Raw genomic sequence first — 17,150 nt, forward strand, 5'->3', positions numbered from 1 at the left:
TGGATTCTGTACGAACTCATTTTGAAATCATTACCACAACTGGCATTTATCTTTAAATCCAGCTATTATTGTCATTACTATTCATGGGCTGATAGGTGTTTCACAAATTAATAACTCACAAATTTATTCATTGATAGATTTGTTGGGTTATTTTACTTATCACTTGTGGTTAAGGAATTAAAATAACCTTTTGTTTTTATTTTGTACAAAATTACATTATCCTATTAGTTCAACAGAGTAAGATTTAAGAGTAACATGAATGAATGAACTATTCTTCAAAATTGTGCTTTTGATAATCATTTATTAGTCACATGAAGACATAATATCACATTTGCTCTTCATCATCGCTGGCAAGGACTAGCTCTTTTTTTGTCGTTGCGCTTCGCAGATGTTGCTTTTTGCATTCTAACTTCTCATGCTCAGTTTCAATTCTATAACCCAAAATAACCTAAGTTCATCACGCAGCAATATGAAATTCTGTTCATTGTTGATGGAAGTTTGATTTTCAATTGTTTAGTTACTGCAAAACGTCCCCAAGCTCCTGTCAATTTAATGCATTAATTTTTCTTGACATAATATGCATATGAATCGATGATACTCTACCTAAATCAGAATTGATTTTGTATTTCAACAAGAAACTATATCCTGGTTTTTACATTTCCAATATATTTAGATAATATCTCAAAGAAACTTGTACTACATTACTAATTAGAAGCTGACTAAACTTTCTTTTATGTTTCTCCAAAAATAGTTTCTCCTAATACTTCATCCAAGATCCAATTTTCAATGCAAGTGTCTAATAGTTTTGTTTTTAAAATAAAGTCCAGGCAGACTATACTGATGGAGCATTATTTTTAATGCTGGAAACACTGATTCCACCATGTTCTATTGTCAACAAAGACAATGCTCAAAAGAAGACTAATTGAAACTTGTACAATGGATGACTACGTTGTTGATTGTAGATCGATGTCGATGATCAGGGGTACTTTCTTGTGATGCAGCCACTGTGCTAGAGCACGTGGAGGAGCCCACAGGATCTCTTCGAGTACGAAGACGATTGCGAGCTGCATAGGAATGGTTAGGAGATCACTCGCCGGCATCGACATCACTAGTAAACATAGCTTCTCCTGTATTGAGACAACAAAATTATAGACAATTGATAATTTTCTCTCTCTCTCTCTCTTTACATGCTGAAAGCATAAGAGAAACCAAAGCATTTTCCTTGTTCTATTAATTTCTGCATACTAGTATACATGTATATACAGAAAGTACAATAGCATTCTGAAATTAAATAAAATGATTACATTTTTAAATCCTTATATAGTTTATTTTTCCATTTTATAGGACAAACGCCACTAATTGCCAAAGAAGATATGCATTGTTTTCTCAACAGATTTATCACTTTTTTAAGAAAAGGAAAATCATTTTTCAGTCAAATTTGAGAACAAAGCATCTCATTCTTTAAAATCAAATACAGAATCAGAAAACTTCAAGTTGATTCCAGTTAGGAAATGATTTTTATAATATATCTTTATACCGAGAACTAAAAGATGCATGCAAGAACAAAATGATCCTCAAAAAAACTGTTGAATTTTAAGAAACGACTCCAAAGTATAAAGAAACTTAATCAAACCTTTGCATTAGGAATTGATTTTCCATCTTCAAGTGAAAATTGTGAGAGTTTATTGAAAAGATTGACGACATCCGTGTCATGCTTGCCCAATACATCCTCGACACTTGCTTTCAGATCCATGTACCTGATGATAAAAAACATTGAATCATATTAGCCAAGCAATGTAAAGTAGGACATGGTGAAATGAATGACAATTTTTTTTATGATGCAATTAAATTAGATAAACACTAGTAAATTGACATTTATATCTGCATCATCAGGGCCCATGTTTTCAACTACCAGCTGTTATTTCTTCAAACTTTGCTGCCACCATGAACATACAGGTATGATTTTAATAACATAATTATAATGAAGCAGTTTGATTGAATAAGTCCTCACCATGGAGATAGTTTGATTTCGTCACTGTCATCAATAGTCATAACAGGGCCAGCCTGATGAGCTCTAGCTGATTGTAGATAAAACACCGTCTTCTCAAATAAAGGGCTTAATGTTATCACCTGAAACTTGTGTTTTATCACACGTTGTCTGTCCCTAGTAGGATGAAATGTCAAACAAAATGAAAAGTGAATGAAACGATTGAAAAACAAAGCATATACAGACAAAACATTCCTGCGTGCTGTTCAAGAAGTTGTTATATTCCTATATAGAAAAAGAATGTATCCTCTGAGTGAATCTACACAACCCCAATACTTTCTTTAATTCTACAACTTACTTCAGCCTTTTCAGAGTAATCGTCATTTTTTGGATTTACACAAATAATGGTGCTAATGTAACAGTCACATTTCCCCTTTGGCGGCTGAACAGCCGTTTTAACATTTTTCTTGTACCAGCTACATTTGGATGGTTTGACTATAAAAATGAGATAAAACGGCTTGTTTTCGACTCGGCGTACAGCAGGGGAAGTATGGGGGAAATTAATTGGGAGTGGTTAATCTATGATTGAGGGGAGAGGTTGCAAATATATTCAGAAGATGAGCTGCGATTTCCTTTCAAACAGCAACATAATGATCACTAATAATATATACCTATCAAGTCGTTCAAGATCCTGTAGAGCTTCTCTGGCTAGTTTCTTCTGTGTCTTTAAGAAAGTCTGTTTGATATCTTCTAATGTAGCTTCGGCGTCAGGCTCAACCTCAACGCTTGGTTTACTACCAGATGTGTTAGCCTGGGGCCGTTTCACTTAACGAAAAAAAAATTAAAAAAAGTAATGTACATGGACTCATTGGCCCATATTCTGAAGTCAGGTTTAACTTAGACCATGGTCGAACTCTGTGCTAAAATTAAGGGAAGCCAAAATTGTAAAAAAAAATTATAAAGTTGTAGGTTTCTTATTTTTACTGTGCTCTTTCCCGATTCATTGATGGTAAAGACAATCATCTAGTTATACTTCCTACACAATTATGAATGATTTGAGAGCCAAATGAGCTGAAATATGATATCTCTACTGTAAGTGATTTATGTAACAATTGGCTATCCATACTTAAACTACAACTTTAAACCTGAGTTTAAGTTAAACCCGACTACAGAATATGTTCCATAGATTACATTTCAGAAGATGATAAGTACAAGAACTTTATCTTTTATTTTTTAGTTATTTACAACTGAGATTACTCATCAGCTTATTTGAATCTTCAAGGAGACACAATATAACATTAAGAGTTCAGAGAAGATGGAAAGAGTATTGTAGTGTCTTACCCTTTTCGTCACTGGCTACACCTACAGTCATCCAATAAGGTTGTTTCTGTTTATGATCCATGTGATTCTGATGCCATCTCATGACAGCATTGGCAGGATGAGCCACTATATAAAAGAAATGAAGCAGATTATGACACCTAGATAGTTCCTTGTCATTTGATTGGTTGTTTGATATCGATCATTCAGCCCATTTTACAATGTCATCAACCGTGCAATTTTGCTGCATACTCGCTGTACGCGACAATCAACAGACCGACTCTTGCACTGCATTAACATATTTTGCATCGTAATTCATTAATGTCATATGAACAAGCATCTATTTAGGTGTCATATAAAGCAAATAATGAATGTTCTTATAATTCGTGCAATATACGCAATACTTCATTCGATGAAATGAATGATCCATTCAACTCGGCTACGCCTCGTTGAATGGATCATTTCATCTTTCACCTCATGGAGTATTCTGTCCATTGCACGAATGAAAAAAAATCATTATTTGTATATTATAACTTTATGGACTTATCCTTATAGACTGGATAGAATGAGATACTGGTAGAGTAAAGGGATATATAGGAAGAATGGAGGCAACTATACCATACTCTCAACAAAAAAATTGATTGGTTGACATAATGAACCTACTCATGACATTTATTTGCAGCCATGTCCAACGATTAGTAAAAATTAAAGTTTTACGTTTTATCCTATCCATATTATGACGCACAAAACAAGACATATCCCAATAATTTTTTTCTTATTAAAATGTTTTATTCAGTCAGATGTTCATTATCGTATACAAGGGCATTTTGTTTACCTAACAATTGCCTTTGGTGGATGTGATTGTTATCAATAAAAGATCTATGAACAAAATATTTCTTTAAATTTTCATAATGCTGTCAAAGGCTGTTATTTCAACAGAATGCCGAAAAATTACGATAAATGTTTAAATCTGATTGAAGATGTATATTATGACAAAAATGAATGAATTATTGACCAATGGTCAGACAAATGATAAGAAATAAATAGCTAAAATAATGGGATCATCAATGAAAAAGGGATTAATAATGAAGGAATAAATAAAGGAATAGATAAACTATTGAAAAAGAAGAAAGGTAAACATAAAACAATGAAAAAAGATTAGAGAAAGGAAAAGTAATAAACATACTTGATAAGAGTGTAGGTAGCATGCTATTTCGTTTTCCTGAGCCTGGAGGTTGTGCTGTTATAAGATCCTCCCATGTATCAATTCTATTCTCACGTTCTAAACGAAACCCTTTACGTGCTAAACCATGGTAACCAAATCTAAAAAAAATCAGAAAATTGCATATAAAAAGAGGAAAACAAACATTAGACCCTGACTAATGAGAACATATAACCTACTGAATATAATGTTATATATTATTATATTTTATTGAAATAATTCTAGTAAGTGGCGGAGAGAAGTTGAAAGTGGGGGAGGGGGCACAGGGAAAAAAGGGCACCTCTTCTTAAAACAAAGAAAAAATGGCTTATCTACAGTGCTTTAATAAGTTAAAAGTTTTTAGGGGCTAGATATGTCACATAAATCTATAAGTTGCGAGCGAAGCAAGCGAGCAAAAATCTTGACATTTTCCTTAGGATTTTCCTTACAAGCTATGTCCTTCATAAGTAGTAAAAATTAAAATACTGTTTTCTTGTTTCAAAGGGGCACTCGTTAACACATGAAATGATCCTTCTCAGGTGACAATATGAGAAAGGGCACCTATAAGAAGGCAAAGGAGCACTTGCAAACGTCATATAACTGGTCCTTCTCAATTATGAAAGGGGCACAGAACACGTTCATGAGGGGCATGGGCGGAAATCCCAGGGGGGGGGTCATGTCCCCCCTACCCAAAATAGTAGGGACACAATATCAAATGTCCCCCCTACTATTTTTTTTAATGATGGAGAAAACTATCACTATTTTCGACTAAATGACAGACTTTTGGTGAAAACCTTTTTTTTTGGCCTGTCCAATTTTCCAGGGCCTGGTCCCCCTACCTTTGGGGACAGATTTCCGCCTATGGTGAGGGGCACTTTTCTTGGGTAAAAGGGGGCACTAATTTGGAGAAAGGGCACTTACAAGAAGGCAAGTGGGCACTTGCTGACACATAAAACGGGTCCTTCTTAGGTGAAAGGGGCACAGAACACGTTCGAGAGGGGGCATTTTTGTCTCTTATGCATAGCAGAACGAGACTATAGGTGCCGCTTTTTCGGCCGCGAAAGCGGCGTCGTCAACCCTGCTTTTGAAATGTCATCAAACCATATGAAACCTAGTCCATGAAACTTGGACATAAGGGTAATCAAGTATTACTGAATATCCTGAGCAGGGGCGCAATGTGACCCCCCCCCGGATGAGTGGCGAATAAAGTACACTCTTAAACAAGATTGGATGTTTTATTATGTGTCTGACCAAAACCTGTCACAAGGAATCAAATTGCTGAATAAAATCTTCCCAAACTTTGGCTTTATGTTAGTAATTATTTTTGGTCCGACACTTATTCACCAACAAAGTGGAAATTGTATTGAATATAACCATAATACCGTGGCCAAACATTATTAATTCTGTGTTCACAATTTGAATGTACACTGGCTTGACTTAGGGGAGCACAGAATGTCCCTCGAAGTACGTTGTATATATTACCAAAAGGATTATGTAACATTGATAGAAATGTTTTCAGGGTGGGTAACGTAAATATCCATCTCTATATTCAAAATATCTTGCATCAATCAAGCTACAAACGTTTATGTTCTTGAAAAACCGCGGCATATATAATGTAACCCATAGTTTTAGTGGCCTAACTGCCTACTGGCGAGCCTGTCCTATTTTTGAAACAAACATGGGAGGGGTGATATATATTTTCATTCAATCAGTTTTTCTCCCAAAGAAATTGCATTGAATGTAAGCTCTGGATGATCATGATCATAATGTGAATAGAATCATCAACCACAAATCTAATAAGGGCGTTGTCAAGCAGTGCTGATATAAAGTAGGGATACGATCACCTGCTAACTTGGTAGGCCTACTCTGTTGAATTCAACAACAAATTTGATAAAAATTCCCATTAACCCACTTAAGTAACTCACTCTCTTATACTTACTTACTAACTTACATACTTATTTTCTTACTTACATATATACTCACTGACTAAGCTTACCTACTTACCTACTACTTATTACTTATAAACTGACTTATGAACTGACTTACTGACAAACTTTAATACTTATACCCTAAGAACTGACTTACTTTTTCCATGGGGCGGGGCTTGGTGATTGGTTAACATCGCTCTTTCCTTGCATGCTAAGTGTTGACTTGTTGACTGCTGGTAATACAGGTTTAGAACTTTTCAAATGACCCAACATAGCTTGTTCTCCAGAACTTACTGTGTCTGCTGAGGAGTGAGCTCGGGTCGTCGCTTCCATTCCTGTCTGTACAGGACGGGTAGGCTTGCTTTGACTAAATAAAAGAAAATATAATAATTTGAAATATTATGACATTCAATTCCATCTAATTCAACGGAAAGTGGCACTTCATGTGATTGTAAATATACACTGTAAAAATGAAAGAATAGAAAGGGGTAAATTGAACTTTATTAAGGCTGAGGAGTTATAAGGATGGAAAATGCTGTCACTCCTCGGCCATTTTGTACGCTTTTCCACCTTATTGCCTTTTTAGTGTTTTAGAGTGTATGTAGGCCTTATATGCATGTATATTAAGTGATATCATATTTTAATATATGAATTTCAGCTTAATCTATTATTACAGTCATGGTGATTTTTTAATCTCTTCAAATCTTTTTCTTCAAACGTGTGCTGTACAGGGATGACACACATTTTCCAGAGTGGATCGAGGAATAGAAAGAAAAAATAATTTACTGAAAACTTAGGGCAAGAAAAATATTGAAAAACTCATTTTGCTCATGAACAAAACTGTGGGCCTATAGGCTTCCCACTTCTGTCTGATAAAACCGATTGTCAGCGCTCTTATACTTTATATCTACTCTCTTAATTTGATGTGTCTTTGTGGTTCAATCGTACAGAACCAATGTGGGCCTGATGGGAGCAATTTTGAATTGGAATAAAAAGTACAGGAAACAGGCTGAAGGGAATTAGAAAGATACATCGTCGACCCTCAGCCTGCAGGACTATACCTCTGACGCAAAATAGTAAAGCTATTACTTCTACAAAGATTGGCTTTTGGAATGCTCAGTCAATGATGAATAAACCTGCAGAAATATGTGACTTTGTGCTGACAGAACAACTTGACATATTAGGCGTTACTGAGGCTTGGCTCAAGGGAGATGCTCGGGACGGCCCTACCCTGGCAGACATTCAAACTACTCTTCAGCAATATCGTCTACTGAAACTTCCTCGCACAGGAAAGAAAGGTGGTGGTCTGTGCATTTTTCTACGTAACAGTTTCACTACAAAGAAGAGAAGTCACTCATTTGTAACGTTTGAATGCCTTGAGGTATCGGTTAGTTCATCTGACCAGGATACACTTACGGTGATTCTCATTTACAGACCTCCTGACCGAGGCCAAAACTCTGCTCTCTTTTTTGTTGAGTTTTCAAGGCTTCTAGAGTCTGTCAACCTCTTATGTACTAAGTTAATCATCTGTGGAGATTTCAATATCCACACTGACAACAACATGGATGCTGATGCGAGATCTCTAAATGACCTTCTTGAATCTGGTGGTCTCAAGCAGATGATTTCAGAGCCTACTCATAAACGTGGTCATACACTGGATCTCCTGATCGTCAGAGAAAGTGAAGGTATCATTGACAACATTAGAGTACTACCTGCAATGCCATCTGATCATGCGGCAATCATGTTCACAGCAGCACTTGCTCGTCCACCTGCATCAAGGCAGCAAGTTCGCCATCGTATGCTTCGTAGCATCGACTATGAACAATTCAGCCGTGATATTGAAGGTAACTTCTCAAACATTGGAGACCTTGACGATCTTGACTTAGCCCAAAAGGTTGACACTTATAACTCTACTCTAAAAGCCGCCCTTGACAAGCATGCTCCAATATCTTCCAGGAGTATTCAGCTACGCCCACATGCCCCATGGTATGATGAATCTCTGAAAGCCCGACGACGAAAGTTGCGTTCTGCAGAAAGGAAGTGGCGAAAATCCGGAACTGTCACAGACAAACAGATGATGAAAGCTTCATTGACTGATTATCAATGTGTACTCAAGAAAGCAAAATGTGCCTACCATCGAGAGAAAATAGCTGGTAGCAACAGCAAGGAGCTTTTCAAAGTTGTACACGAATTAACAGTCGAGCGATCTGATCAACTGTTGCCATCCCACAGCTCGAAGGATGAACTTTGTCAACGATTTTCAGACTACTTCAACGACAAGATATCCAAACTTCGAGCATCAACTACCAACGTCAATCTGTCACCTGTACCATCCTCTACTGAAGCTACCTTGGAAAGGTCTGCATGTCAACTTGAAGAATTCCATCAAGTTTCAGAGAAAGATGTTCGCAAGATTATTAAATCTAAGAAGGTGAAAACTTGTGCACTTGACCCTGTTCCTGCATGTGTCTTTAGCGGATGTCTTAATACTCTTCTTCCTGCCATCACAGATATGGCAAATCAGAGTCTTATGTCTGCCAATTTTCCAACTTCACTCAAATCTGCAGTTGTTACACCAATACTGAAAAAGCAGAATCTAGATCCTGAGGACTTGAAGAACTTTCGTCCGATATCAAACATCCCGCTACTTGGGAAAGTGATCGAACGTGTGGTCAGTCAGCAGCTTACATCATATCTGGCTAGTAACTCTCTTCTCCCATCTAGGCAATCGGCGTATCGTCAACACTACAGTGTGGAAACTGCCTTACTACGTGTACATAATGACCTTCTTCAATTTCTAGACAATGGGAATGAGGCTCTGCTCATCCTTCTTGATCTTACGGCTGCTTTCGATACAGTCGACCATGAGATTCTGCTTTCTAGACTGAAATACAGATTTGGAGTGACTGGTATGGCATTGCAGTGGTTCACATCTTACCTGTCTGGAAGAGAGCAGAAAGTGCGCATTCAAGACAACACCTCAGTTTCAACACCACTGCGGTGGGGCGTGCCTCAAGGATCGGTAATCGGTCCGATTCTCTTTATCTGCTACACTACGCCAGTTCAGGACATCATTCAGGCACATGGTTTCTCTACAATGATTTACGCTGACGACACACAACTTATCGTCTCCTTAAAGTCTTCGGAAAGGGAGAATGTTGTAGGGAGACTGGAAATCTGCCTCCAGGAAGTACGGAACTGGATGGTGAGCAATCATCTTACACTTAATGACAGCAAAATGGAGTTGCTTCATGTTTCATCTCCTTTCAGACGAGTGCAGGAGGCTCTCCCTCCTTTGACATCAATGATTGGCCAGGTTCTGCCATCTCCTTCAGTATGTGATCTGGGTGTCATTTTTGATAAGAATGTGAACATGCGCCAACACGTAAATATTGTTTGTCGCAAGGCCTCGTTTGCTCTGAGACGTATTGGAATGATTCGGTCATACCTTAGTAAGAATGTGACTGAGATCCTCATTCATGCTTTTGTATCTTCCCTTCTTGATAACTGTAACAGTCTTTTGTACGGAACGCCGGACAAAGATATAGCAAAGCTCCAAAGAATCCAAAATTCAGCCGCAAGACTTGTCTCCAGATCCAAGAAACACAACCACATCACCCCAATCCTCAAAGAACTTCACTGGCTACCTATCAAATCACGAATTCGCTTCAAAGTCCTTCTAATAACATTTAATGCTGTCCATGGTTTTGCCCCTCAATATATTTCTGAACTTGTTTCTCCATACACCCCCTCTAGGACACTTAGATCATCAACTCAACTACTCCTTCAAGTACCCAGACTAAGAACTAAGACGCATGGCGAAAGGTCCTTCTCCTACAGTGCCCCAACCCTTTGGAATTCCCTCCCCAGTACTCTCCGATCACAAAATAATCCTGGACTTTTCAAATCACAACTTAAAACATTTCTTTTTAATGAAGCATTCAACTAGGCCTTTCCAAATACTTATGCCATACATGTATGTAACTGATTAATGTTGATGTTGCCAATTATTATTCTAAGTAATTCCTTATATTGTATAATTCTTATTTTTGTAAAGTGCATTGAGAGTCCTTTCAGGTCTGAAATGCGCTATATAAGAACTACATTATTATTATTATTATTACATTATTCAAGTATAAGTGAGGTTTCACTTTTATATATATATATATATATACTAATTTTTTTTAATCCATCTTCAGGATACTTTATGCTATATACTTTCACATCATTATGGCATATGGACTTATCAAATTGAACATTGTATTAATCCACAATTGTAACTACCTGATTATTGCTGGTTTCTCCCACACGACATCTCGGTACATGTGTTTGACTTGATCATGTGACAATGGAACACGTGACCTGAGATCTCTAGTCTTGATGTTATGAAGTGCATTAATGATCTTGAGTATACTCCGCACCTTACCAAGCCAAAGGTTCCTCTTTCGTTCATAAGCTCGTCTGCAAATCAGAGAAAGGTGTGCATAGCACAATTTCATAGGTTATAAAGTGAATCATTTATTTATGGTAAAAGAAAAGCTGAATGACAATACAATTTTTGAGATTGATGTTTTTCCTTGGGAATGATATTAATATAATGATATTTTGATAAGCAAAAATGTACAACGCATGTATCTATTCATCTCTCGGTCTATTCATTTATCTATCTATCAATGAAAACTCTAAAACTACTATACATCATGATTTGAATGAATAATGACTCACCTTTCTGTGTCTTGTCTATCTTCAAGTGTTGGACCTGGTGACCCGGAAGGACTACCTAGGGGCGACCATGTGCCCATGGTGGGTGCTACTAGGGTTAACTGTGATTTCTGTTTGTTCATCTCACATTGTCTCTTCTTCATTTCCTATTTCATAAAATTAGTTGAACATTTCATCACTCATCAGGTCTATGAATTGCAATAAGATTTTAATAGAAGTGGATTGTTAGACGTTGAATAAAAAAAATAGCTACTTTATATAAGTTTTCCATTTAAAGTTCATCCCTATAGAATGAAGTCAAATGATTATCGATTGTTGTCAGATCTCTTCATGTTGATGTAGCTTGGAATTTCTTTAATTTTGTACTATATACTTATGAACTTTTGTTGTTGCTGGGGTTTAGTTGGAGTATTTATCTCTGTATTTATTTTAATTTCTCCTGGGGGGGGGGCTGAAATCGTAGGTTCCACTGTGTTACCTTATAATTATGTCCTGTATGAAAATGAGTGTACCTTTAATTGTTTGACACATTTTTCATAGCTTTGTCCACCCCTTTCTGCCTTGAGTAGCATCTCTGATTCCTCTAGTCTCTGTTGTATGTAAGCAAACCCTGATGTGATCTGAGCTCGTTCACGAAGTTTCTCATCTACATCAAGCTCCTTAACGCGTTCTTTGGTCGTCACGTCCTATTCAGGAAAGATTATCAGATGAAAAATAAATACCAATTCTACTACTATTTCTACTACTACATGTACTTGTAGCAGTATTAGTTTGTAGTTGCTACAACAACAGCTACTGCTACTACTACTACTACTACTACTACTATTATGTCTATTATGTCAGCCACTATGGATGATTAACCTAGACATAAAATGTTTCCAAGGTAATTGGTTATATACCAGCTTAGCGTTTACCAGCAAAATATGCTGTCCTGCCGAGTTCCTGCGGGAGTTGCCACAACAGAAACAGAAACTACTACTAATACTACTACTACTACTATACTACTACTACTACTACTACTACTACTACTACTACACTACTACTACTACTACTACTACTACTACTACTACTACTACTACTACTACTACTACTACTACTACTACATCTACTACTACTACTACTACTACTACTACTACTACTACTACTACTACTACTACTACTACATCTACTACTACTACTACTACTACTACTACTGCTACATCTACTACTACTACTACTACTACTACTACTAGTACTTCTACTACTACCTATGCATTACTTGAAATGAAATGGCTTGAAACTACTATGAATAAGCTCCTTAACACGTTCTTTGGTCGTCAGGTCCTATTCGAGAAAGATTATCAGATGAAAAATAAATACCAATTCTACTACTATTTCTACTACTACATGTACTTGTAGCAGTATTAGTTTGTAGTTGCTACAACAACAGCTACTGCTACTACTACTACTACTATTATGTCTATTATGTCAGCCACTATGGATGATTAACCTTGACATAAAATGTTTCCAAGGTAATTGGTTATATACCAGCTTAGCGTTTACCAGCAAAATATGCTGTCCTGCCGAGTTCCTGCGGGAGTTGCCACAACAGAAACAGAAACTACTACTAATACTTCTACTACTGCTACATCTACTACTACTACTACTACTTCTACTACTGCTACATCTACTACTACTACTACTACTACTACTACTAGTACTTCTACTACTACCTATGCATTACTTGAAATGAAATGGCTTGAAACTACTATGAATAAGCTCCTTAACACGTTCTTTGGTCGTCAGGTCCTATTCGAGAAAGATTATCAGATGAAAAATAAATACCAATTCTACTACTATTTCTACTACTACATGTACTTGTAGCAGTATTAGTTTGTAGTTGCTACAACAACAGCTACTGCTACTACTACTACTACTATTATGTCTATTATGTCAGCCACTATGGATGATTAACCTTGACATAAAATGTTTCCAAGGTAATTGGTTATATACCAGCTTAGCGTTTACCAGCAAAATATGCTGTCCTGCCGAGTTCCTGCGGGAGTTGCCACAACAGAAACAGAAACTACTACTAATACTACTACTACTACTATACTACTACTACTACTACTACTACTACTACTACTACTACTACTACTACTACTACTACTACTACTACTACTACTACTACTACTACTACTACTACTACTACTACTACTACTACTACTACTACTACTACTACTACTACATCTACTACTACTACTACTACTACTACTACTACTACTACTACATCTACTACTACTACTACTACTACTTCTACTACTGCTACATCTACTACTACTACTACTACTACTACTACTAGTACTACTACTACTACCTATGCATTACTTGAAATGAAATGGCTTGAAACTATTATGAATAAGCTCCTTAACACGTTCTTTGGTCGTCAGGTCCTATTCGAGAAAGATTATCAGATGAAAAATAAATACCAATTCTACTACTATTTCTACTACTACATGTACTTGTAGCAGTATTAGTTTGTAGTTGCTACAACAACAGCTACTGCTACTACTACTACTACTATTATGTCTATTATGTCAGCCACTATGGATGATTAACCTTGACATAAAATGTTTCCAAGGTAATTGGTTATATACCAGCTTAGCGTTTACCAGCAAAATATGCTGTCCTGCCGAGTTCCTGCGGGAGTTGCCACAACAGAAACAGAAACTACTACTACTACTACTACTACTTCTACTACTACTACTACTACTACACTACTAATACTGCTACTACTACTACTACTACTACTACTACTACTACTACTACTACTACTACTACTACTGCTGCTGCTACTTCTACTTCTATTATACTGCTACTATTACTACTACTACTACTGCTGCTACTTCTACTTCTATTACTACTACTACTACTACTATACTACTACTACTACTGCTGCTACTTCTACTTATTACTACTACTGCTACTACTACTACTACTACTGCTACTACTACTACTACTACTACTACTACTTTACAGGAAGTACTATACAAAAAACAATAGGAAGGACGACGAGGATGATACAACGATGTTAATGACTACGATTTTTATGAATATGATGATGAGAATTGTAAAAGAAAAAGAAAGGAAAGGGAAATAAGCATTTTCAATTACTTATTACCATAGTGGTAATTAAGCTATATATTGTTGAATAAATTATACTTCTGTTTCAGAACCAAAGGGTAGAGGCTGTAGATTTATAAGATTGCGTAAATAAGTACTGGTCTTCTGAATGCAAGCAATTTCTTTTTATACTGAATATTATCTGGGAGCCAATTGTTCACCTGTTCTAGGATGCTCAGGCTTGATACAATCGTACTCCCTGGACAGATATAACATATAGACTGTATAATTATTGCAGAATTTGTACCTTTACTGGTGTTTTGACCTGCTCTGCCTTGGTAGGTGACAACTTGTGATCTCGACGACCAAATCTTGAAGTCAACGACTGTAGTGGAAGCTGTGTGAGAAGGGAGAAAGAGACAGAGAGAGTGCGTTCCTTGATATTTGTTCCGGCGACAATCGCTCCGCTCTAAATTCAAGACGCTATAATCGAATGACCAACTTCAACCCTGGGTTTAACACTTTACCCTACTCTTAACCGAACCCCAAACCTAACATGAAATCCGATTGCAGCCCTAACATAACCCTACATCTTAGACGAAATTAAGCCCGTAGCAATTGTCTCAGGAGCAAATGTCATGTCACAACACATGAAGTAGGATTCGAACCCACGACCCTCTGATTGAAATGCAAGAATCAGAATCACTAGACCATAACTTCCACAATCGTTTTCAATCGAAGTAATGTTTTGACATTTTAATACCGGCATACTTTTAAACTAAACATTATGCTTATTTTATCAGCAAACTGTGATATGTTTGAAATTAAATCGAGCAAGCGGATACGTGATTACATTGAATTTTGATTGATGTAATGAAATTCAACTCAATTCCTTACTATTGAATTATATTGGTATTTTCAGCATGGAAATTCTTTTTAAAATCAATGTTAGATGGAAAATTGGAAATTCCATTCCCTGTAAGAAAACACCTTCCTAAACATTTTTATGTCGTAAGTTTTTTGTTTCATTGACTTCTATCGAATAATGTTATTTACCTTTTTAGGTAGATAGTCTGCCATAGAATTAAGTATAAGTCTTTGACTGTTTAACTGTATGTCCCCTATAGAATGGTAAGCTTTATGATTTGGAGTGAAGAATCCTCTGGTCAGCTGATCTTGACGTCTCTTGCAATGCTTCTGCCATAGCATCGGATCTCTTTCGTTCACTCTCGTAAGACTGGTACGGATGCGAAGCTTCTCTAACTTGTAAGGGGGTGCTAGATAGGAATGGTTATAACAACAACTAAATCAATAACAACGGTAACGATAATAATGTTAGTTTTGATGATGAAAGTAATGATTATGATAATATTAATATCAAGTTAATGATAACGGAAAGAATATCAATAGAAAGTAATTTTACAAGTGGAGCGTTTGGTATTTCGCCTGCATTTTTTTATACGCGATTCAATATAGCAGCAGTGCTGACTTTGAAAACGACTATAGAATAGTTATTCACAAAAGATACTATTTGTATAAAACAAAATACTAAGCTCATAGAACCTAAGTGACATTTGACCTTGATGGTGAGACCAAAGACTGGTGCAAAACGATCAGTGATACTGTACCCTTGTGTCAACATTTCATGAACTGGATCCATAAACTTTCAATTATGACAGTAATTCAGCACATATCCCAGCCTGGCCAAAGTTCATTGACATTAAATGACCTTCAACCTTAGTCATGTGACCTGAAACTCACGCAGAATGTTCACTGATACTTGATTGCTATTGCGTCCAAGTTTATTATAGATCCATATACTTTTAAACTTTTCTAAAAGGCTTAACATTGGTTAAGCCTTCATTTTAACTCCCCCAACATAATCTAAGTTCAATGATCGTGAATGACCTTTGACCTTAGTCTTGTGACCAGAAACTCAGGCAGGATGCTCAGTAATACTTGATTACCCCTATGTCAAAGTTTCATGAACTAGGTCCGTAGTAATGACATTTCAAAAACTTAACCTTAGGTTAAGATTTCAAAGTTGACGACGGAAAAGCGACATTAGTCTCGCTCTGCCAATCAAGCGAGACTTACTGGAGAAAAGGTTTTATAATGATAAGAATAATACTACCAATAATAAAAATAATAATGATAATAATAATTATATTAATGGTATTACCGGGAGATATTACCGAAAATAATAGCAATGATCAAGAGAAAGAGAGGGGGAGTGGAGACTGACAGTGATTATTTCTTTTCATCAAAGTTCACATTTTCACTCTTATTTTAAAATGCTACCTTTCGGTGTCTTGAAATGTTCTCTCACAAATTTTGTCATCTCCATGCTTTGTGTGTTATGATAATCTTCTTCTGACATCATGACCGAGTAGCCGCCAGGGTTTGGGGCTGCACTGGGATTGGCACCCGATGTAGATGTGCCCGTCGCAGGAGCCATTTTGCTTATCTGTAAAAATAATCATTTTCATACAATGAACCCCAATACCTTTTCTACTGATTAAAGTTACGAAATGAAATATTGGTTTATATGAATTCGGCTACACATATCAGTGAAACTAAGATCGTGGTTTGACAAAGTAGTGTGCTGTAAGTATTCTATGAAATATTATTAATTTGATGTAAACCGAACGGTATACCTTAAAGATGGATTTAAACAATTGCGGCGGTTTACTGCCTGTTATCATGGACATTTAAAGCAGGCGCGGATCTGGGAAAGGGGCAAAGTGGACACGTGCCCACCCCCCTCCCCTTTGAAAAGCACAATTAAAAGTTTGTGATGTAAAAATGCATGAAAACAGAAGCGTGCCACCTCATTTGAAATTAGAGACTTTTTTTTTGCTTGTCAAATTTTTCCTCCCAAAAATCCCCCCCT

At 36.6% G+C, this 17,150-nt stretch overlaps 1 protein-coding gene across 1 annotated transcript; it reads right to left on the reverse strand.

The window, feature by feature from the left end:
- Nucleotides 1-16,738, reverse strand: LOC121428527. Its single transcript, XM_041625218.1, has 13 exons — nucleotides 16,559-16,738; nucleotides 15,314-15,534; nucleotides 14,565-14,654; nucleotides 11,668-11,841; nucleotides 11,159-11,301; nucleotides 10,718-10,894; nucleotides 6,591-6,800; nucleotides 4,491-4,627; nucleotides 3,329-3,433; nucleotides 2,659-2,812; nucleotides 2,012-2,164; nucleotides 1,634-1,757; nucleotides 1-1,127 (listed from the first exon to the last, which is right to left on the reverse strand). The coding sequence occupies exons 1-13, from the start codon at nucleotides 16,713-16,715 to the stop codon at nucleotides 945-947; spliced, it is 2,028 nt and encodes a 675-aa protein (XP_041481152.1). The 5' UTR covers nucleotides 16,716-16,738; the 3' UTR covers nucleotides 1-944.
- Between the last annotated feature and the right edge of the window lie 412 nt (nucleotides 16,739-17,150).

This window comes from Lytechinus variegatus, chromosome 1, assembly GCF_018143015.1.
Source record: "Lytechinus variegatus isolate NC3 chromosome 1, Lvar_3.0, whole genome shotgun sequence".
NCBI lineage: Eukaryota > Metazoa > Echinodermata > Echinoidea > Temnopleuroida > Toxopneustidae > Lytechinus > Lytechinus variegatus.